The 24,758-nt window shown below is 40.5% G+C and overlaps 1 protein-coding gene across 3 annotated transcripts in view; it reads left to right on the top strand.

The window, feature by feature from the left end:
* Nucleotides 1–24,758, top strand: part of JADE3 (jade family PHD finger 3) — a 75,966-nt gene that overhangs the window by 9,146 nt on the left and 42,062 nt on the right. For all 3 annotated transcript variants that reach the window (XM_054008909.1, XM_054008891.1, XM_054008900.1), the window contains 2 exons: nucleotides 22,267–22,326; nucleotides 24,217–24,299. In XM_054008909.1, coding sequence (XP_053864884.1) covers nucleotides 22,278–22,326; nucleotides 24,217–24,299 — 132 coding nt within the window. In that variant the 5' untranslated portion in view covers nucleotides 22,267–22,277. The remainder of the gene's footprint in view (nucleotides 1–22,266; nucleotides 22,327–24,216; nucleotides 24,300–24,758) is intronic.

The raw sequence follows: 24,758 nt of genomic DNA, 5'->3' as shown, positions 1-24,758 counted from the left end.
GACTGAATGCAATGAAGTAATCAAAACAAATGATAATTCTAAAATGAAATGTAAACATTGATAAACAGCCAGATAGGTGAAATTTGTGGTCATCTCAAGAGCAGAGCTGTGGGAAATTGTGGTTTTGAAATTTGGTTTTGTTTCAGTCAGAATGAATCCAATATTTTTAAGCCCTGTGAACTGGAAATCGGGGTGGGGTGCGGGAGAGGGTTTCCCCCTGGAATATGGTGTTTCCAAAACAAAATCTGCTCTCTGGACCCCGACCGCTTGATTGAAATTTACTCAGCAGCTGCCAGGGCTTTCAGGCTCTGGGAAATCAGTCAGACAAATTTTTTTTTTTTTTTTTTGACCATCTCTGCTCAAGAAGTGCAGAAAATCAGTTTTTCTGGATTCCTAAAGAGCAAATGTGCCACTGAATTAAAATTTCCCTGTTGGACAGGAAGAGCAGAACACTGAGCTTCCACCAGCAAGTGAGACTTTTGATGGTTTGGTCAGCATTGCTATTATGCTGTAATAATTTAAGCCACTGTTTTGGACATTCCATCAACTCTTCGACATCCAGCTTTGTTCAACAACAGTCTGTTTGTCTCTCAAATAAATGGCAAAGAACAAACTGGTGATTATCATTTAAAAGACAGAGACTTGAATTTGATAATGAAGTTGCAATCTTATCTTATGCTAACATCATAATCACCTTCAGTGTAGCATGAAATGAGCATTGTAAAGAGGCAAGTGAAGCACCTTGCCCTGCATGTACTACTCTAGACAAATTTGAACTCAGTTTCACATCTAAATGTGGTAAAAGTGAATCAAATTGAAGGAAGAACTGAAAGAATCAACACTGATATTAATACTAAATGGTTGGAAAAATGTGAGTGATCTAATAATGGCTACAAGCATACATACATGGAGCAAATGCATTCTTGTTTAATGCGGTTGGTTCTTCTATGGGGAAAATGGCAGAATATTGTGTCCAATTTGCTGAAGATACTTTTCTCTACAGTTTTTGGTTGGCCTTTTTCCATCTACTCAAATAACAAAAATAAAATGAAAAAGTTAAAAATTTTGTGGGTGAAGTCACCCTAAAATTCTGACACATGGGTGTTCAGTATACTTACTTAAACCTTATAAAGAAGTAAGACCTAGTAACTCTAAAACACAATGCAAATGATTTTTTTAAATTTCCAGCACTTTTATTAATGAAACACCTGATTGGTGTCTTAAAAAGGCTTTAAAGTAGCTTCCCAATGATACTTCGTCAAAGTCTCTGGAAAATTCTCTATTTTCATCCAGCTACCATAAGTGTATTGAAATTTGCACTGAGCATGAGAGAGACTTGAATCAAAATACAGCATTTTACACAACAAGGCTGTCTACAGGCTGAATTTACAATGGCAGTTGAAAGGTGTTCCCAAGGGATTAGATGGATGGATGTTGATGATGCTACTCTTGCAGTCTCAGTGGAAATCTGGCTTGATCTAATTAAACAGAAATGGGCCACACACAGATAAAGTAAAACTATTCAGAGAAACTATGAAATATTTGTGGTGTTTAGCTAATATGATTTACCAAATATAAAGCTCATGGGTTGAGCCAGCACAGGAGGAAGAGGTTAAAACATAATTTATGGACCTAATCCTTAGTTTATGCCTTCTCCTATAGAGTTTACAACTGAATATCCATATTTCTACCCTAAATCTGGTTTGTGAATAAGGTAGTGTCAGATTGTGGCCAAAAAAATGGCAGAAAACTATGGAAGTAAAATCATGGAAAACAGGATGGCTGAGTTCTGAAGTTTTTTAAAAAGCTGCCAACTCAGCATCAACCAGACTGCCTGGGCATCTAACTGCTTTTGAAGATACTAGTTCACTGCCTTAAAAAAAGTGATTAAATTATCATTCTAGTTTTCTCATTTCTTTCCAGGGCTTGCTGCATTTTTGAACCAAAAATGAGCCACTTTAAGTGCTGAGATGGAGTGGGGGGAATAGGATAAATCAAATGTCAAAGCTATTTAAAAATGCTTGAATGTGTTGTCTTTTATGTCCCATTTACCTTTCCAACCATGCATTTGACACTTGCAGTTCTTCCATTTGGTGTTTTTACCTTCTAACATCTTGATGCTGATTTTCCAAATTATTTTATGATGATTCTAGAAAGTCACCTCTTTCCCCACCTTTTTTTTTTTTTTTTTTTTTTTTGCGCTGCCAAACCGTTTGCTCAGATACCATATAAATCATCTGGGTCAGATTTATCTTTACCCCAGAGCTATACTCCAGCAAGGGAATTCTTCCGGGTTTTGTTTGTAATAAGCCTGCAAACATTCCAGCACCTCTGTCAGCTCTTTTTAGGGTGGACTTAATGGAAATGCGTTAGGTCAGGTAGAAGATTGTCTGTTAGTGGTATAATTTCCTGGCAGACACATGAATGGGGTATAAAGTACCATCTACTTAAAGTTGCTGTCTTTGTTAGCATGCATGGAAATCATATAAAAGAGAAGGTGGTGAGGCAATCTTTATTGGACCAACTTCTGTTGGTGAGAGTTTTTTATTAAATTAAGTGGGGGAGAAGAAATATTCTCTCTGACTGTGCTGTTTTTTTTTTTGAGAATGCACTTCAGATGACAAATATAAAAGATGTAGATCATCATAATTCTGCTTCCATATAAGTAGGTGGTCTTGTTCTATTTTGTTTTTCAATTGTCATAGAACTTGTGTGTGTACACATTTATATATACATCTGTATAGTTGTAACTGACCTTCCTACTAGATCTTTCTGTTGTTCTCCTATTACTAATTTTTGATTGGCATTTACAGCTATATGTGGCTTTGAGTGATTACTAATTATGGTTTTGCTCTGTTGCAGGAAAAATAAAAGCTCAAAGGGCCATATCAACTTGAGGTCTAGTTAATTTCCAAATTGTTTAAGATTAGCTTCAGATACTACACTTTTTTCCAAATGCCTTTTTACTAGGTTTTGTGGTTTTATAATTTTTCTATTTGTAAAATGTTTTGTTGCTTTTTTGGAAGAACTATACAAAAGGAGAAAATGTTATAAGCTAAATTGGTTTTAGAATAATTTATACAGCCTCAAGTCTGTCTAAGGGTTTGAACTGATGTAGCTAAATCAACTTAGTTACACTGGTATACATGTTTTAATACAGAAATGGCTTTACTCTCAGCCTATCATGCTGTGACTGGGATGTGAAAGTCAAACTGGCTTCTTTATCAGGCATTGTCATCAGTAATAAGTTTCTTCAGGTCTAATTATGTCCTAAGGAGTATCTGGGCCACCTTGTACTCAGATAATGTCGTCAATGACACCTGTGCAACCTTTTTTTCCTTTAATTGGTTAGCATAGTTGTAACTGATCAGAATTTTGAATTTTAGCTATGGTGATAGTTCACTAGAGAGCAGAATTCAGCTCTGGTTCTTACAATCGCTGTTAGCTTTGCAGGACTATCAAGAGTAAAACAGTGAAAGCTAATTTTTGTCATTAAAATAAGCAGGTACAATATCCAGTGAACAGATATCTTAATGTGCTTTTTTATGTAATCACTTTTCAGAATAAATCATCTTTTTTTAATACTTTTTTAATGTCCTCTATTTTGAATGCAAAGTTTTCAGACATGGAAGATTTGGTACAAAGCTCCTCTATTGTAATTTCAATGGGTGTACAATTTCTCTTGAACATGGCTCCTACAGTAAGCATAAATGACCTCTTAATCATTTTATTAGTGCTGTTTCTTTTGGAGGGGAGACATATACTTTAGTTCTCAGAATTGATGCTTCTATCTATGTTGAGGCTGAGAAATTGATAAATTATCCCAGTTACTGTAATGTCACGGAAACTCAGTGGTAGGCATGACTTCTGCGTTTATTTACATTTCTACTTTAATCCTTGCTGATCTCCAGTGGAAGCTGTGCTTGCTTTAAGATGTTTGCTTTATATGTCAGTCTCTCAAAACTGTTCTCTTAATTTTTTTTAAGCTAATGGAGGGAGACTATGAAGACCTTGAAGTTTTTAGACTATTTTATTAAGTCATAATTTTACTCTTCATAATACTCCTTCCTACTAGAGTCAACCTCTGTAAACAAAGGCTTTTAATCCTAACTTGATCTAAGTCTTTGTTGGCCTGGGACACAGCAAAGCTAAGCACGTCTTAAAAAGCAAATCTCATTGGTGTCTTTTAGATTTCTGCTAGGAGCTAGTGAAGTCAGTAGATTGCAAAATCTTGAACCCATTGAAGTCAATGGCAAAACTCCTGCTAGCTTCAGTGGTGCCAGGATTTCACTTCTTGTTTCTTAGAACTCCATGTTAATTCTGTCAGACTGAGATGGTGCACGAAGGGAGTGTTATGTTAGACGAGGCTTCCCTTTCATAGTAGTAAGGGATACTGACTATTTAAATAATCTTTTAAGGAAGAATTATTTTCTGGATACTGCCATGAAATGTGTAGCCACAGAAGTGAGGCTATTTAGGTCTAGCTTACTGTGTGGGGGCACTCTGTCTCTACTTCCAGAATTATTACCTTCTTGATTGTGTTCCACACCTTATTTTGAGGCCAAAATGGAAGTCTCTTTTCTGACTTCTTGGTAAATGTCAGGGATTCCTTCTGTGGATAAAGGTAGTGCACAGTTCATAAGTGCTAGTGCTGAAAATCATAACTGGGCCAGTGGGTCTTCGAATGCAGATAAGGGACAGTTACTTCTGTAGTCATAAAAATAGTCATGAACTGAGTCGTTTTAGCACCTGTCTTGCATAATTTTGTTTTCTTCATGATAAAATTATTGTGGTGTTTAAAACAGACCTTTTTTCTTCCGTACTCCCTCTTCTCCTGTGGGGTTGCCTAACATCATGTTGAATACTGGCTAAATTGTTGATATGGAGGGGGGTGGCCTCTTTAAGGTGAGCTGGTGGTGGTGGTGTCAGTCTGTGGAGCTGTTCTAAGGCAGTGGTCACCAATTGGTTGATTGTGATCGATTGGTCGATCCTGGAGCCTCTGCCAGTTGATCGTGATCTCTGGCCTCTAAAAGTCCGGTGACGCAGTGGGGCTAAGGTAGGCTCCCTGCCTGCTCCGGTCCTGTGCTGCTCCTGGAAGCAACCAGCACGCCCCTGACGCCCTGCGGGAGGGAGGGCGTGCAGGGGTCTCTGCATGCTGTTCCTGCTTGCAAGCGCCACCCCTGTGTTCTTGATACATCCATGCTGACTGTTCCTTGTCTTCTAGGTGCTTATGAATTGATTATTTACTCAGTTATCTTTCTGGGTATCAAAGTTAACCTGAAAGGTCTATAATTAGCTGCATTGTTCTTACTCCCCCTTTTATAGACTGGTACTATATTTGTCCTTTTTCAGTCCTCTGGGATCTCTTCTGTCCTCCAAGTTCTCAAAGATAATCACTAATGACTTGGAGAGCTCTTTAGCCAATTCTTTAAGTAGTCTAGGGTGTATTTTGTCAGACTCTGCTAACTTGAAGCCATCTAGCTTGTCTAAGTAATTCTTAATGTGTTCTTTCCCTATTTTAGCTGCAGTTCCTGCTCCATTTAAAGAAATGTTCACTATGATAGTTGTCTGATCGCTGCTAACCTTTTTGGTGAAAAGTGAAACAAAAGATGCTTAAGACTTTGGCTGTTGCTGTGTTTTCTGTTGGCTCTCCCTCCTCACTGAATAATGGGCCTACCCTATTCTTGGTCTTACTCTTGATTCTAATATGTACTTCATTACAAGGAAAAGAGTTGCAAAAATGTTCCAGTTCTGAACTTTTCTGTAAGTATCGTGCATAATTGTAAAAACAAAACGTAAGACACCTTACACGTAAGTGTCCAGTTTTCAGGGTAATAGCTGTAAACCTAGTGCTTAAGGTATTGTCAGTTATCAAGAATGCCTTACTAAGAATGATATTTCTGTTTGAATTTGAGGTTTTTTTATATATGTACGTTAAGATTCTTCAGCATAAAAAAGCAAACCAAAAACCCAATTCCAGAATTAACCATGTGTGGGGTTTAGAAATATATCTAAACCAAAGCAAGAAATTTCATATCCCCTTCCATAATGCATAGAAGTACTGAGTTCTTTTAGTAATCTACAGCCAGGTATCTCAAGTCCTGTCTTCCTACTCAGTCTAAGGCTATGTCTACACTACAGACTTTACAGAAGCGCTGCTGTGCAGTCTATCGTGTAGCCGCTTTATGCCAGCAGAGGAGAGCTCTCCTGCCAGCATAATTAAACCATCCCTAACGAGCAGTGGTAGCTATGTCGGCGGGAGAACATCTCCCGCCGACATAGTGTTATCCACACCAGCACTTTTGTCGGCAAAACTTTTGTTGGTTGGGGTGTGTGGTTTTTTTGTTTGTTGTTCGTTTGTTTTTCACACTGTTGACAAGTTTTACCAACAAAAGTGCTAGTTTAGACATCGCCTAAATCTAATAGTATCTGTGTCTATTGTATTTTCATGTTAGGCCTTCTATAGCAGTGAGTCTCAAACCCGGTCCGCTGCTTGTTCAGGGAAAGCTGCGGCCAGCACATCCCTCGGCCTGCGCTGCTTCCCGCAGCCCCCATTGGCCTGGAGCAGCGAACCGCGGCCAGTGGGAGCTGCAGTCGGCCGAACCTGCGGACGCAGCAAGTAAACAAACTGGCCCGGCATGCCAGGGGCTTTCCCTGAACAAGTGTTCAACCCTAGTATCCAATGGAGAAAACAAATGTAAGCTTTTCATGAACAGTGCAAAGAATAGCACATTAGTTTGATTGCTGGTTCAGCTACGACACAAGGGTTGTGGTTTTGTTTCCACTTATAACCCATGTAGTATTTTCATGGCACCATTTGTGCTGCTGTGGCTAAAGGTTTCTTTGCACTTCCATTATAAACATATATTCGAGGGGATTAACTTGGCCATTAAAAAAGTTACTCCATGCCGAAGCTTGATGTAAGAAACCTTAAGGCCAAATTTCAGATATTGTTTTTGTACTTTGTTCCTTCTCAAAATACATATTGTGGCAGAAATTGCCTTTCATGACCCTCCTGGGGGGGGAGGGGGGGTCATGACCCACTGCTTGAAAAACACACACAGTTAAGGGCATGCAAGATATTGAAAACTTGATAATTCTAAAGAAAATCAATTTACCATAATTTCAGAGTGGTCAAAACCTTCAAAGTTCCTGAGGTCAAATGCAGTAGATTTTATTACACATTTTTAAACTTATTTTATTACTTCTACTTTTATAGTAAATGTAAGGGTGCTGTGAAAATTTTCAATTCTGAATAAGGGGTCCCCAACTTGAAAAAGGTTGAGAAACTTTAGGCTAAGTAATAGCGTCTCTTCCGCCCCTGACAAGATCCGGCATGGTGTTCTTTTTCCACTAGAGAAGAGTGGTGCAACACAAATTTGTCAGTATGGTGCTGAACTTCTTGCCAGAAGTTCTCTCATTCCAATGAGAAATGGACAGTGTAGTAACTTTTTTTTTTTAAATGCTTTTTTCCACTTTGGCAACATTCCCATGCATTGGTTCCTTAGTTTCTACTTGCATTGCTACTCTTCTATATTGTGTTTCTTCTTTTCCATTTTTATTGGACTTTTCTGGCTGGAAGACATGGAGTGTATTGACTGCTAGGGATGGGTTTCAATATAATGGTTGACCATCCTGAAGAAATGTTTGAAGTCTATCTGGTATGACAATCTCTATATAGGGCACAAAATATCGACTTCTCTTTCCTTGAAGAATTATAGGCGTAGAGAAAGCATTGAGATTCTGAGTATGAATAGTTGGTTGAGGAAAAATTTCTTCTATCCCAACACTCTTACGTTGTTCAAGACCATTCATCAGTTTCAGAAGACCAACTAAACAGAATTCCTGCCAAGGAAGCTGAGGTATCTGGGACTGGCCATTACAGAAATATACTCGGAAATGAATGTGGGGTCATAGCTTTTCTTTTCTGTATTTTTGATTAGATTACAGTAACTCCTCACTTAAAGTTGTCCCGGTTAATGTTGTTTCGTTGTTACATTGCTGATCAATTAGGGAACATGCTCGTTTAAAGTTGTGTAATGTTCCCTTTGTCGTTTGGCAGCTGCCTGCCTTGTCTACTGCTTGCAGGAAGAGCAGCCCGTTGCAGCTAGCCGGTGGGGGCTTGGAACCAGGGTGGACCGGCAGCCCCCATATCAGCTCACCCTATCAGCTCCTGCTCCCCTAAGTTCCCTGTGCTGCAGCTGTCCAGCAGGCTAGCAATTGCAACTGTCCCTCCCCCCACTGCCATGTGTTGCTCCTGCCCTCTGCCTTGGAGCTGCTTGCTGTGCGGGGGACAAGGGAAGAAGGGGGGGGCTAATCTCAGGGTGTCCCCTCCCCCCTGCTCCTGCATCCTGCTTACCCCATCTTCCATAGAGTGTGGGGGGTGGGGGGAGACGCACCAGGGCTCAGGATAGAGGGAGCTTGCAGCAGCTGTGGTCTCAGCAAGCTGATCTAATTAACAAGGCAGTGTACTTAAAGGGGAAATGCACATATTGCACTCATTCCTGCTGCCTTGTAGAATGAGAGAGTTAACCCTTGAGGGCTTAGCCAATTGTTACTTCATCATTTAGTAGTAAGGGAAATATCCCACCCTCTGACTCCTCCACCTCAACCAAGCTTCACAGTCATCATCACTGTGTACCAATATTAAATTGTTTGTTTAAAACTTATAGTGTGTGTGTATGTATGTCTTTTGTCTGGTAAAAAAAAATTTCCCTGGAACCTAACTCCCTCATTTACATTAATTCTTATGGGGAAATTGGATTTGCTTAACATCATTTCGCTTAAAGTCGCATTTTTCAGGAACATAACTACATTGTTAAGTGAGGAGCTACTGTATTATAGTGGACACATATACAAATACAGTTCAGAGCAGAGATCATTCCCATGAAAGCAGGTTTCAGCATTTCTTAGAAAAGTTAAACACCTCAGTCAGCTGAATAATAAATACTTCAGATATCCAACACAGGCATCCTCCATCTCATAGTTCCAAAACATGACTGGGCTAATATAATATTACATTCATTTTTGTTATAAAAATGGTGTCTATTCATATGGATATTCAATAAACTATAACAAAAATAGTTAAATTTTAATACATTAATAAGAAATTTCTTTTTATTTTTTGGTATGTCTAGTGATTGCCTTCCAATAAATGTGGTAGCTAGTTCTTCATAGATGGGCTTGTTTAAGGGAATATTAATACTCAGATACTCAACTGAGGTGCCAATTGAATGATTATTCTTCTAAATCTTTTTTTCTTAAGTGAATTGCAAAGCTTAAAACTAAACGTAGACTTTATAAAATCATTTCATCCTTCACTCACCTGCCAAAACCTAAATTTGGATTGTAGTTAAACTCTGAAACACCAAGGAAAAACACCTACTTCATGACCTGGCATATAAGGAGGAACTATTTTGTTTTGTTTTGTTTTTTAAGTGTTCAACTTAAATTTACATATTCAGTGTTTTAATATCTTTTTATAAATGAGCTTTGTAGATTATCATTAAAGGAAAGAAATATACAAAGGAAGGCTGTTAATAATTGGATTCTAGCCTGCAGATGTTTCTCTGGTAAATTCAGAGTTACAATTCGCTTTGATCTCTACCCTTAGGTTTCTAGGGAACTTTTTTTTATTGGTAAATGTCAGTGAATGTCAATTTTACCATACTCGTATCCTGATGAAGAAATATGTTCATCGCTATTAACAAAAATGTATAGATAGGCAAAATAAGAAAAATGCTGTTTGAGAATTTATTATAATTTATTTAAGGATATTTACTTTGAATATTTTGACGTGATATTGACAGTTTAACTGTTAAAGTATTAACATTTTGAATCTCAACATCTACTAAAACTAAATGTCTGAACTCCCAGAAAATTGTGCAACTGTAAAAATTTAAATCAATAATCAAAAAAGCTTAAAAATAAACATTGATATTTATTGAAATGAATTTAATTTTTTTTAAATATTCCAAGCCTATTTATCCTGTAATGCTAGGATACTGCAGGCAGATGTGTTGACTTTACATATCATGTGGGCTATGATATGTAACAAGGTGAATAAAATATGGAGCCTGGTCTTTACTCACCCTATCCCCCAGAAAGCCAAGACTACCACAGATGCCAAAGGCCCTTAATATTTCAAGTACCAAAACCCCAAAAACTAAATAAACCCAAAACATAACCCCCAACTCTCTTCTTACATTACTTGAGTACTGTCACATATGCCTAGTAAGTTGAACCAAATCTTACTTTAGGTATGCTACTTTGAAGCATTGGTGTTTCAATAGGAATTACAAAAAGATCTGTAGTTTCTCAAGTAAAGTGGTGGAAGCCACATCACTTTGGACACTTATAAAGTACACTAGACCAGTGGTTCTCAAAGTCGGTCCACCGCTTGTTCAGGGAAGGCCCCTGGCTGGCCGGGCCGGTTTGTTTTACCTGCCGCATTTGTTTACCTGCCGCGTCTGCAGGTTCGGTCGGTCACCAGGGGCTTTCCCCAAACAAGCGTCGGATCAACTTTGAGAACCACTGCACTAGACCACTAGGCCACTGCACTAGACCAAGCACTAGCAAGTACACTGTAGAGAGAAATCCTGCTCCTGGAGGTGATGATAAGGTGACTTCCTCCTGTCTTTATTCTGTGTGTTTTATCTCCAAATATGGACTGCTCATATTGTCTTGAACTGTGTATACAATCCATATAGTAGCTTGTCTGAAATCAAGCACGCCAATTGTGTGTTTGGATAAAAGTTTTGTATGTGTTCAAATACTAATTTCTGTGCAGGTTTGTGATGAGTTTAATTTTTTTTTTTTTTAAGCAGGCAAAACTATTTCTGTACTTTGCATGGACATGTAGTGAAGTGAATTTTCTCCACTGATTCCTCTTCTGGAAATGTAGCATTAAAGGGTTAAAATACAAAGTCTCTGCTCGGAGGACCTGGTGTCCTCAATGATCTGCCAGTATCTAATTAGTGGCAGCACCTGTAACTAATTATTCATTTTCAAGCAGTCCTGTATAATGGCGGGGAGGAGGGGTCCCTCTCAGTTGTATCTGTGTATGTAGAACTGTAAAATCCTGCCCTGACAAAGTACAGCTTTAGCTCTACTTTTTGTTTGATGCGGGAAAAGGAAGTTGATGTTTAGCCATTGTCTGCAGCCTGGAGGTCTAGGGAGCGGCAGAGAAGAGATGTAGCCTTCTGTATTTCAGGGCTACTAGTTCAAAGTGCTGCAGTTCAAAGTGTGCTTCTGTTTTGACAATGATTATGAAATGGTGTTGACCCAATTATTTCTGTATAAATTATGCCCATTTTAGTCTTTAATTACCGTTTCTACAAACGCAAGCTGAGCTCTGAGAATAGTTATCTTCCTCTTGTGCATCACCCAAAGTTCTGCAACAAAATTATATTCTTGTATACTTTTGTGCAATTCCACTGCTTTGAGAGTTTGCAGAGATATAATGGGCTGGAATTTAATAAGCAATGATGCTGCTGCACAAGAATAATTTAATCTATGTATTCTCTTAGCTGGGCTGACTACAGTGTTAACAGGAGTAAAATGCAGTAAGTTTTTCATCACTGAAGTCAGAAGACCTGACCTTGAAAACATATGGGAAGATAATCTGATTAATAAAATGCCACTTGTAATAGTTCAGCATCTCAGATTAGGACCACACTTGTAATGGCTCTCCAAGTGAGTGTTTAAACTTGGTTGCCTTTTTGGAAATAGGAATTCATCTCATTAGCTGTTGCATTCAGAAAAATAGCAGTGCACGTTGACTATATATTCTGAATTGTTTCCCTAAGTGGGAAGAAACAAACTCCAGATCTGTCGTGAAAATGTTTTGAGTTTGAGATAATAGACACGTAATATCTCACTGGGGAAAAGCATGCCAATTATCAAAACCTGGGTGAATGGAAATATAATTCCTAGAGGAAACAAGGTGCCATGGACTCTTGAACTGTGGGCCTGTAATGGCATAGTTAGTTGTTTATAGCAGTCCCTAAAAATTAAAGGAATTAAATATTCCCAGAGTGAGCGCCTTGGAGAAAAACAAGGAGGAATAAATAAGAGGATCTAAAATAAAATAAAAAATGTTTACCCATCTGTCACTAAGCAAAACCTTGCATTGATATTTTTTTTAAAGTTACTGTATAAGCACCTTTGTTTCCTAAAAATCTTACTACAGAACTTACTGTAATTAACTAATAGTCTTGAATTTGGAGATTTGAAAGGTTTTTTTAAATCTAGGGAATCCTTGTTAGGCACATCCTCTCAGTTTGGAACTGACCTAACCTTGTGTGTGTGTGTGTGTGTGTTCTCTCCCCCACTTTGTGGAAATCCGTCTGAAACAAATGGAGAGTAGAATAAAAACCTTTAGTGCAACTATGTATCTTGGCATAAAATGTATGGGAGATTCACAACACTTCGGTGTGACGATGGGAAGTGGGAATTGACGTGCTGCATAGAAGTTTGTGGCCCCACTGCTTTGTGGCAAACTTTTAGAATGATAAGAACTGTTTGAGGAGCAGGGACTACACTTCTCTTTCTAGAAACAGTTCTCAAACACTTTGATGGACGCTACTGCTTCAATAGCAAATCTAACATTCCGAGGGGTAATTTAAAAGTATATTTATTTTAGTACAGAGGAAGCCTGGGGATCTCTCTCTACTTTAGAGTGGGGTTCTCAACCTTTTTCTCTCTGAGCATCCCCCCTCCCCAACATACTATAAAAACTGCATGACCCACCTCTGCCACAACTACTGTTTTTTGGCACATAAAAGCCAGGGCCAGCATTAAGGGGTAGCAAGCAGGACAACTGCCTGGGCCCCATGCCACATGGAGCTCCGCAAGACTAAGTTGCTCATTTTTCTGCCCTGGGCCCCAGCAAATCTAATGCTGGCCCTGCTTGTAAGCCTCCCGAAACCTGCTCGCGACCTCCCAGGTGGCCTCGGACCCCTAGTTGAGAACCACTGCTTTAGAGATAACAATTCAGTCATTAATCACTGTATAACGCTTTCCTTTGCCTGGACTTGTTATGTCTTTTTTTGAATCATTTGCACTGCAAATAAAGTGCACTTTGATAGCTACGGTTGTTTTGGGACATTATTTGCTTCTCCTGTCTTTCAACGATCTATTCTTTTGATTTCTGAACAGAAAGGATGCCTTGGTAGAGTGCCAATGTTCTATGCCAATATGCTTTTACATTAACATTTTCAACTTGTTTTTAAGAAACTAAATTAATCAATCCTGATTTTTCTTATCTTTTGGTCAAACCTGGTTACTCTATGGGATAATGGTAATCGGGGGGGAGGGGGCGACTTTGTTGGATTTGCACTAAAAACAACTATTTGACACAGCTGAATTTTGGTGAGAGAGATGTCTAGCTGGAAAACAATGGGCATCTATACGTGATCATGTTTAATGGGTAGTACTCTAGTTTTATCTTTCCTGTAGGGCAGACCTCTTCCTATCTACCACAAACCTTATAGATTGGGGGAATTCAGATGTTGGCTGGAGTGGGGGAGAGTTTCATTTAACTACCAGCCTTGCCTAACCTACTGTTAATTGGAGTAGTATCCAAAAGAGATTCAGATACACCCACTATCCTTGAACTAAGCAATTTATTTCTCTCCCCTGTTCCATTTCCCCACCCCTTTTGAGAATCATTCACTCCACCACCCCACAATTTACTTTGGTTTCTTTCCACAGTATTTCTCTGTTCAGCGTTTGCACAGAGCATTTCTCTTGTGGCTCAGTGGGATTGGAGAATGAGACTGAGGCTTGCACTGTTCCTTATGTGCTTCTGGAAAAAGGCTGTGTGCAGAAGTAGCAGCATTAAATGGGCCCTTCTATGGGATTATCATCCATGTTCTCCTCCTCCCTCAAATTAATCTTTACCACATCAGATTGGGAGAGTCTAATGGCCAGATTTTTCAAAAGTATTGCCTAAAGATGCTGAAAGAAGTTTAGTGGGGTTTTCAAAAGCGTCTAATTCCCTTTGTGGGAGTTACGTGCCTAGAAGCTTTTGAAAACTCCTACTAGGCACCTAAATACCAAATGCTTGAAAATCTGTCCCCAAGAGTCCATAGCATATGAGTGCACACAGTTTAATTTTTCAGTCAAATCAGGGTGGCAGCACAGGAACCGGTTCCAGTGTTCCTTGAAGATGGGTGCCAGCAGGGGAGAAGAGAGGGGAATTGGAGAGCTGACCATAGTTGACCATAATTTCATCCTAAACCACCAGAATTCCTCTGGTGGTGGGAGGTGTCTAGGTCCATGGATGACTTTGTTGTTACCTGTTAAGACCCAGGTTCAGGTTCTCGGTTTTCTTTTTTCTTTAAACAGCTGATGACCTCATTAGGAGCTGCAGCCTTCCTTTTCTTCAAGGGTTTGTGAGGTCATCAGCTGTTTAAAGGCAAACAGAACCCTGAGAAGATGAACTCCTTGTTTTGGCAGGTAAAAAGCCTTTCAGATTACAATTTAAAGCTATATCAACAAGCTGGAATCTGAGTCAGACTCAACTGTAAATGTGAATGTGGGCAGCTTAGGGTAGATGACCAGCTTCTGTGTTTGTATTTAGTTTATTTTTTAAAAAATGCATGTTTGTATTTGTAACTTCTTTATCATCCTGTTTTTCAGAGTTCTTGTTAACCCTCCTGTTGCTGCACTTAAATACAGTGACAACAGCTGCAACATGTTGACTGCTAGTACCTGTAATTTGCAGCAAATTGTGTCTTTTGAAGCATTACAGTAGGAAGCTTTTTGTTTGCAGTAACCTGCATCAGGGTAGAGCTGAAATGTCTATAAGAGTTGTTGTTGGTGAGCCTAAGTATTTTTTAATTTGAGATTTAGGAAAATGTCATGACGACAGTTTTTAATTTTATTTGACCGTACAAAAACATAGCAATTTGTTTTAGGTGAGTGAGTTCCATAGACTGGAAGTTATATCTGTGCAAAAAGTGCATCCCTTTTTTAAGTCCTAAATATTGTATGTTTTTCTGGTTTCTTCTTTTTTGGATATTATCTCCTCCTCTGGATTCCAATCATTGCTTTCCTGCTATAAAATGTATCCATGATGCTGGAGAGTGCAAAAACATAAGCCCTGTGACCAGATACAGGGAGGTGGGGGAGACATAAATACACACTCACTTGGTGACTTATCCATGTTCTCTCCAACTTGATAGCAAGATGTATAATTTGCAAGTGTTTAATGTCATATTTGTTCTCCTTCCTGATCCAGTAGCTACTTTAATAACTTGCTGTATTGAGGGCATGTTTTTCTCATAAACCGTGTGTGTGCAGAAGAAAAGGAGGTGCCTTTTGAATTTGTCTTCTGTGTCTTATTGGTTTAACTAGTGCCTGCTTGTTCATTCCTAGTTTGAAGTTAGTGCTTCTAGAATTAGAATCTCTGTGCAGAATCTCTTATTAGTGTTAGTACTTACATGAGCAGTCTCACCTAAATTATGTCTTCATCTGCCATGAAGTAATGACCTGACAAAGTTGACAGAGCTCTGTCACATGAGTGTTGCATCAAAATTGGTTCTGCTTTAGGTTTAAACTTGCTGAGTAAGAACATACTGGGTTTCATTTTATTTCTGACCCTTGATTATTAAATATAGTGCTACTTGTGTAAGGTAGAATCAGAGTTTATCCTTCTCTCAGGAGTTCTATAAAATGAATAATTAAAAAGAGTAACAGCATCTTCGCTTTTTGGAGATTTCCTATCATGCGTGAATTCCGAGAATGTGTGACACCAATATAGCTGCTCTCTACAACATTGCCTTCCAGCATAGGGTGTGAGGCCTTTTGTAGACATAGCTAGAATGCCCGATCATGTAGGCTATTTCCATTTGGTGATGGATTCCTTCCTACAAAGCATACAAATTTCAGGTTAAATACTTGGAGCTATTTTGTAGTTATATATAATATGGCTTGCCTAGTCTTGGGACATTGGCTCTCACATCTGATCCTTTAACATACTGTGCTCCCAGCAGTAGAACAGCCTGGTCATGAGACATCAGTTACCACGGAGTATATCAGCATGCTGAACCCACACCTGGTTTTACAGGATTTGTTACATTCTTTGGGTAGGATTTCAATACTAAGTTTTCCTACACTTGAGGACCCTGGTGCTCACCTGCCCTCCCACTCACTGTCTAGTGCTTCTCTTCAAGCTGTTTCTGCCCACTTCCTTCAGCGGGAACCCTGTCCATTTCTGAGATACTCAAGAAAATGGAGATCTAACTCCACTGGTGCTTTATCAAGTATTGCTTTCTCTTCCTGACCATTCTGTAGGATGAGTTCTCATTCTCAAATCTATTAAATATCTTTGGCAAATGGAAGAAACTCTATGAGGGCTCAGATTGACTCCAAATAGGTTCCCATAGTGGGGGATCCATGAGGATTACCATTTAGCAGCCTTCTCCTTTCCAAACTCAATTTCTCCCTGCCAATAATGATCCTGGCCTGATGGGTGATCGCAGTTCTTGTATAGATGTTCTGGAAAGCAATAGCCTCTACTCAGGCTAAATAAAAACAAGTCCTTATAGGTGTCCTGAAGACTATATTGGGAACTTAGAATTACTTATCACAAGCCTTTGGAACTTGGCGCGGGCGAGGGATGTGCTGGCCGTGGCTTCCCGCCGCCCCCATTGGCCCGGGATGGCGAACCACGGCCAGTGGGGGCCGCGATCGGCCGAACCTGCCATGTCAGCAGGTAAACAAACTGTCCTGGCCCACCAGCATGCTTACCCTGGTGAGCCACGTGCCAAACGTTGCCGACCCCTGGTCTAATGCTTGCTTAGCACCTTGCTTTACCTGTGTTCATGGTATGACATTTGAAAGGGAGAACTTAATTGAGTTGCTGTTTCAATATGAAACTATTGCAGTGTATCATACTCGGAGGACATTTGTGGGCTAGTCTAGAGAGGAAAATCCTTATGCATTGCCACATTCAGGTATGAATTAACTTCCTTTTTTGCAAAGGGATTGAGTTAATTTTCCCTGAATCTGAGAAGCAGGCACTCCGTAGTAAAAGATCTGACTCAGTTTCTTTTCAAAGGGATTGGGAAGCATTGGGTTTTCTGGGTTTGTTTTTAGATCCGCTGACACATTGCCTCCTTGGTTCATTTTAGCCTGCTGTTGAACGATTTGATAAATCAGCCATTTGAAACTTGGGTTCCCATTTGGTTCCTTACTCTAAAGACAAGGTTCTTGGCAGCTGTTTTTTAATATGAGGAGAGTTGCAGGGTTTTTTTTGTTTAACGGAGGGGACCCTTTTGTTTTCTGTGTAGACTGGGAAGTGGCTAAGCTGTTCTCTCAGCCTGCCCCCCAAAAGTTAGTTACTTTTAGATCTCAAGAACCATACTTATTCGAATCCTAAAGAGTGTGTGACTCTGGCACCCCTTTCCTGGTGGCCTAAGTATCCAGGAGACTTACTTGACAAGATGAGACCACCACATTTTTGGGATGAAAGCTTACTCTTCTATGGTTGGCAAGAGCAAAATGTCTTTCATACAAGTTGTGCAGGGCAGCGTCTTGAGCTTTTCTGCATACTTTAGTGTAGCAATACAAATTGCATTTAAACACATCTTCTGATGCAGTGTTGGACTGCCATTCTGAGATTGCTCTGCACTCGCACATTTGATCTTGGAACTGATTTGGTGGTCTCACTCTGTGGGGCTCACATAGGAAAATTTTCAAGGAAGATTACTCCGAGAAACTGTCTTCCTCAGAGGACAATCCATGTAGTATAACTTGAATTCTAGAGGAGCTAAGCAGATGGTCCCACCAGGATGATGCTAAAACTTTTTGGTTTTATATTGTATCTGGGAATGGGCAACAGGGCATGGATCACTTGATGATTACCTGTTCTGTTCATTCCCTCTGGGGCACCTGGCATTGGCCACTACTGGAAGACCGGATACTGGGCTAGATGGACCTTTGGTCTGACCCAGTATGGCTGTTCTTATGTTCTTAATACCCAGGCGTAAAAATGCATGGAACTTCTGACCTGTTAGATACCTTGCAGTCTGTTAGCTTGGATGTTTCACCCATATGGTATGTTAGTGGTGTAAAAATTTTTGCTCTGTGCTACTGTATTTACAGTTATTGCTGGACTCAGACTGGAATATAACAATATTGCTAACCGACGGATGTTGTCCTTTGAGCAATGAGTTGTTTTTTTTCCCTTTACAGGCTGGAACAGAGGTGTAAATCCACTGTCTGAGCTATTATGAGAATGTTCCAAGAAACCTAATTAATAGGTTTAAAAAAAAACAAACCAAAAAAACATTTTAACTATGGAATTGTTTTCATAGTTGTGCTAAACACTTTAGAGCTTAGCTGCTTTCTTTCCTTTCTCTATATCTGTAAATGAAAGTAGCTATTATGTTTGCCATTCCAGCTCATATCTCTCTGTATAAGCCGTAATTAAATTTGGCATCTCCTGTCTACCAAGTATCTTTGCCAAATGCAGACTAGGCTTTGTGTACTATTTCTATTATAGTGCTGTCCCTTGACATGTTTATCCCCTTCAGGCAAATGTTTATGTTGCACTCGTTTAAACAGCTGAGTTCATAGCACATAACAAAGCAGTTCTATCACACTGTAGATTTATAACTGATCCCAAACTTTCAGCACCTTTAACAATTGCTTAAAAAGCTCAACTGAATATAAAAACAAAACCAGCAGCAACCACTCAAACCATCTATTAAAAGGCAAGTGAGGAATAGTACCCTATGCCCACCCAAGAAGTAGCCTTCCAGCAGTGTCCCTCTTTGCAGCATATCCAGAAAGTCAACAGATTAGAGCTATTTCAAACCAAGGGGGAGCAAGCTTCAAAGCCAGGAGAGCATCCTGTTGTAGAGAAAGCCAGCCCTTTTATACTGAGGGGACTTCAGCTTGAACATCTCTGGTGATTTTTGGCATGAGGTGACATGTGAGCTCTTAGGCAGGAGAGCACCAAGCCATTTAGGGCTTTGTTGGTCAAACCTTAAACTCCAGTCTTAGGGAAGACAAAGGTAATCTTCATCAGCAACTATCACATCGCCAACAGCTAACCCTAAGGGCACATCTTCACTAGTAACAAAGTGCTGCTCCGGCAGCACTTTAATGTGGCTGTGTAGTTGCGGCACCTCCATGAGGGGAGTAGCTACCAGCGCATGAGCGCTGTCTACACTACCATGTTACAGCGCTGTAACTTGCAGCGGTCAGAGGTGTGTTTTTTCACACCCCTGAGCGAGAAAGTTGCAGCGCTGTAAAGTGGCAGCGTAGACGAGGCCTAAGTCTAATATCCCTACAAACACACTGCCCCAGAAACTTATTTAAAGTGGAACCCCTCCAACTCTAACACTTTTGGAGTCCTTGAGATTCTCATGCCCAAAAGGATTCACATAACAGTTCATTGGTCTGATGCTAGCCCCCACTCTATGCTTATTTTCTGTGTGTAGTTGAAATTCTGCAGGGCTGGAAAGTGTGAGGAAGATCTCCTATTGGGACATAAGCTTGGGCTGGGGTGTGGCTGCTTTGTTTCTACAAAGCTGCTTCAGTGTGGAAAGAGTCACTATTTGAGTTATTAGCTTCAGGTGAATCTTGCATAGTAAAATAATAATAATAATAATAATGGAGATATCCCATCTCCTAGAACTGGAAGGGACCTTGAAAGGTCATCAAGTCCAGCCCCCTGCCTTCACTAGCAGGACCAAATACTGATTTTGCCCCAGATCCCCAAGTGGCCCCCTCAAGGATTGAACTCACAACCCTGGGTTTAGCAGGCCAATGCTCAAACCACTGAGCTATCCCTCCCCCCTAAGGCCAAGTTAAGACTAAAATAGCCATAGGTGTGGTGATTGTTTTCTTTTCTAGTAGACTAACAGATATATTGGAGCATAAGTTTTCGTGGGTGAATACCCACTTTGTCAGAAGAAGTGGGCATTCACCCACGAAAGCTCATGCTCCAATATGTCTGTTAGTCTATAAAGTGCCACAGGACTCTTTGTTGCTTTTTACAGATCCAGACTAACACAGCTACCCCTCTGATTCTTTTCTAGTGTAGTTCAGTTCATAATTCAGTTTTGTTTAGGATTATATTACCCATTGTACACATTACATTAACCTTGTTAGCAGCTGTTTTACTTTAGCGTGTATTAAAACTTGGCAACACTGTCTCCTGCACAAACTTACACAAATGCCACCTCAGCCAAAAAAGACTTCAGTAGAATAGGTGTCCTCGCACAAAGAATTTTGAAATCTTAACTTTAATAATGCAGTTTTTCCCCTCAATTTCTCTGTCTATAAATCTTTCTCTTTAGAGGAAGGACATCAAAGGTATGCTTTAAACATAAATTTGCTATTAAGATTATATTCTGTAAAGTCAAGCCTGTAAAAATGCCTGGCCGTCCCTCCCTGTCAATCTCAGAGGGAGTCCACGCCCCCTTGTCTCATTCCAGTGTCCCTGGACTACTTCCTCCCCCGGGGTGTACCTGCATCCATCTCCCCAGGAAATACCGCCAATGCTAGTCCCAGCAGCTTCTTGGAGTCTGGAATGGTGGGGCACTCTGGAAGCTCAAGCAAGTCCTTGGGACAGCAGAGGTCCTCCTCTGCATCCTGCTCCAGCAGTAGGGGAGAAGTGTCTGTTTCCCTTGGCAGCTCCAGCCAGACTGAGCTGCAGGGTCAGCCTTTTATACTTCTTCCAGGGGTGCGGGCCTGGCTTGCCTGGCTTTACCCACCAGGGTGTAAGTGGCCATCCCTGCCTGTCATGCTCGGAAGGAGGCCACACCCTTTTCGCTACAAAGCCCTTCATTAGTTTTCAGTTTGAGATTTCGAGAAATTTAACAATTCCACTAGTATTCAAAGCCTTCTGAAAGGCTCCCTGTATTGGAAATTCTGTTTATTACAAGGGTTTTGGGTAATCTCAAGAACCATTGATAAGTGTTTAATACAAACTTTGCTAGTCTTTTTTTTAGCAGTTTTATAGGAAGGAAGTTTTCATTTAATAAAGTAAGCTTACAGTATGGACAAGCAATTCTGGTACAGCAAACACTTTAACGTGGTGCTGCTGCCTTTCAGTCAAGCATGGTGAGGCATTGGGATACAGGGGTGCAGATACCCAGTTTAGATGTCCAAGATCCCTTAATTTTGTGAGAAGGCGATCACTTTAGTCAACTATTAATTTTTTATTACACTGTCACTGGGGCATATAGACCTGTAAAAATGTATTTGGATTGATGCTGACACTATTTGATTGGAATGTCAGATATATTTTAAATGATTCTCTTTTCTTTTGGGTCAAATTTTCCTTCCTCTCTTCTTGTCTTCTAAACTTTTTAAAATAGCAGCCTAAAAAACGTTGGATTCTGAAACCAATGATGCAGTCATAGATTTGTTATTGACACTGTCATTTTTCAGACTTCTGAAAGGGCACTTCTGGTATCTAAGCTTTTCTTTTAAATAAATCTCTGGTCTAACTATTTAAATTACAATTCTTCAGTGTTGTCTGAATACCCTCAATTTAAAATAAACCCTTACATGTTCACACAACCCTCTTTTCTTTTTTCTAAAGGTGGTTTGTACTTATATCTATCTCCCTGTCTTAGTCTATTGCCATCTTATTTCTGTGCTTCTGCCTACTCCACTAGCAACTGCCACCATGGCAACTCTTCCTTTAGCTGAGCAGATGGGATATAGAAAGCAACCAGTGTTGAGCAGGTTGAACTAGCTTCTAAAAAAAAAAAAAAAGTTTAAAGGGGACATTTTGTTTGTGATTAACTCTAAGGATATTAAATCTCATAAATAGAGCTCTGTGTGTCAGGCCACTGACCTTTTGTTTGTGATTAACTATTGCTAGATCACCAGATATTTAAATACTTGAAAAAACTCTTTAGAGAAATCCTGCTTTGTGTGACTAGCCTGCTGTGAACCAGCAGGATCCACAGAGACTGGGCATGTCGACACTGCCCCGCAGTTTGGATTACGTTAGTGTGAATAGCAGTGTGCACCAAAGTGCTGCATGGTAACTCCCCTGTGTGAATGCTGCAGATGTGAACTAAAAGGTTCCTATTTTTCATTTAATGTAATCATTTTGAAACAGGATTAATTGAGGCAAATTAGGAACTTCTTAGTTTGCGCCTGCAGCATCACACGGAGAAGTTGGTATGCACTGCTAGTCACAGCCTCATAGTCCAAACTGCAGGGAAGTGGGTAAGCAAGTCCTTTGATTGCCTGGTAGAATGGATGGTATCAAAACTTTCTTTCTGTCTTTAGGATGCGTCAGGATGAAACGCCACAGGCATCTAAGCACCAGTGACAGTTCAGACAATGAGAGTAAGTAGTATGCATTAATCTTCCCTTGGTCTTATCACCCTCTTGTGGTTTCCTCCTGTGGTTTGAGGGCAAACTGTTTTACCTCTTGGCTTTTTTTTTTGTTTTAAGTTTGATTTCCTTTTTTTTTGCTTTTCTCCAGAATTCAAAATACTGAAATCTAGTATCAGAGAGATGAAATTACAAAACCCTGATAATTTCAGGAAGAAAATATGAATCTTGTGCAGAATTTAAACATAATGTATACATCTTTCCTTTTCAGAGAAAATTCCATAATACAGGAGAGTGTGCGCTCTCGAGGAAAATTGGATGTAGTCAGAAATACATTTTTAAACCATGTGTTTGTGTTATGAGGCCCTAATTCTGAAAGCTGATCCATGTGAAGGATTGTCTATGCCTGTGAAGAGCCTCAGTGGAAAAATTTTAATTGTAGGGGTAGAGAACTTTGCAGGAGAAGGTATCTGTATCTGAAAATACTTCACTTAAGATGTGTTTTTTACATTCATGTTAAGTGTGCCTTGAGATGAATGGGACATCCTTTTTAGCATTTATATAAATGGCAATTGAGCTCCACAAGGGTTCAGGATTCTACCCATGCAGATCAGCTTGCAGGATTGAGATCTAAATGGAAAAGATATCTACCAAATGTCTTAAACTTAGTCTTAATTTTCTTGGCACACTTTTTTGGTTTATATTTTTGTCTTTCCCTTTGAGATACTGAGTTGTGGGTGTAGAGGCCCTGGATCAAATTGTGTAAACTCTTCAGGGCAGTGACTGATCTGTTTTTTATTAAGCATTGCATAAATCTGACACTACAAGCAGCTGATGTTGCATTTGAGTCACACAAAGATGATATATTGCATCACAGATTGAGCCAGTATTTTCTTAAAAACTTGCAGTGCAGTGACAGTGATTTTTGTGCATCTCTGCACTTTAGTTTAACACCATCTTGATTCTCTAGTCTCCCTCAGTCCTCTTGTACTCTTGCTCCCTCCAGTATTGCCTGCATTGGGTGGAAAGCTAAGTTCCCTGTAAGCTGCGTGGCTGTGCAGCAGGCTCTCAAGGCCTTGCAGGCAAGGAGAGGTGCCCCTCCTCTGGCCTGGCCCCGGCGGAGCTGCTGAGGAGAGGAGAGGTGCCACTCCCCCAGCCCCGAGCTGCTGTGGCAAGAGGGGTGGGGGGAGTTCTTTCTCTCTCCTCCCCCATTGCATCCCCAGGGCAGCCTACACCCCAAACCCCTCATCTCTGGTCCCACCCCAGAGCCCGCACCCCCCGCATCCCAACCCTCTGCCACAGCCCTGAGCCCCCTCCTGAACCCTTCATCCCCAGCCCCACCCCAGAGTCCACACCCCAGCCAGAGCCCTCAACCCTCTGCCCTAGCCCTGAGCTCCTCCTGCACCCCAATTCCCTTGTCCCCAGTCCCACCTGGGAGCCTGCACCCCCCTCCAGAGCCTTCACCCTCTGCACCTCAACCCTCTGTCCCCAGCCCTGAGCCCCCCTCACACTCCGAACCCCTCAGCCACACCCTCACCACAGATCACCTCCATATGGGTGCACATAACACAATTGATTCTGCACATGAATGTAAAAAATTAGAGGGAACGTTGCTGGTGGAAAGGGAAGGAATGTGCATAATCGTGTCCTCTCTGCTCTAACTTGCTGTGCATCAGGCAGAGCAGGGAATATTCTGATCACTGTTTCACTTACTCTTTCTGAAAGTACACATATTGAGAAGAGGCTGTGGTCGGACCTACAGACTTCATGAGAGTTCCTGTTTGGGTACAGCTGACCCAGAAAGATGATTCAAGTCTATAGTGCCTTGTAATACATTGAGGAATTATGTGAAATTCAGTGAGTTATCACTAAACTCTTGTATTTTTTGTTTTTTTTAAATAGGTCCTTCCACTTCCTTTTCCTCTTGTTCCAAATACAGGAGTAAATCAAAAACTCCAGCAAATGAACAAAAGAAACCTGCTGAGGTGAGAACAATGGTTAAAGTTTAGATTGTGGTAATCTGATTATTTTGTAATGTATGTATTTTTTGTCTCTAAGCTTTTTTGTTCCAGCCTCATCCCTTCAAATCTAGCTCTTAACTCTGCCGTGTCCTTCTGCTGCCTCACCCTTTCTACACGCCTGTCACCAGTTGGTTCCACTTCCCTGTGCTTGACCATGTCAACCTAGTCCGTCCCCCTGCTGGCTGAGAACCTCCCTTCCAAACCCCCCCCCCCCCCCCCCCCCGCCGAAAAACCATAAATGCCCATGTGTGCCGGTGTGACTATTGATAGCCGAGGGAAGTGTGAACTGACAGCATGGGGAAAATGTTTTGATACTTCAGAATTTAAACCATGGATTTAAATACCTTGAGATTCATGGCTCAAGGTAACAATGTATGCTGTACAAAATGATAGGCTTTTTAGCACCTGCTGGGATGGGAGTTG

This window comes from Malaclemys terrapin, chromosome 1 (genome assembly GCF_027887155.1).
Source record: "Malaclemys terrapin pileata isolate rMalTer1 chromosome 1, rMalTer1.hap1, whole genome shotgun sequence".
In the NCBI taxonomy this organism is placed as follows: domain Eukaryota; kingdom Metazoa; phylum Chordata; order Testudines; family Emydidae; genus Malaclemys; species Malaclemys terrapin.
The sequence above is the reverse complement of the archived record's forward strand: the minus strand, read 5'-3'. Positions and strand labels throughout refer to the sequence as shown.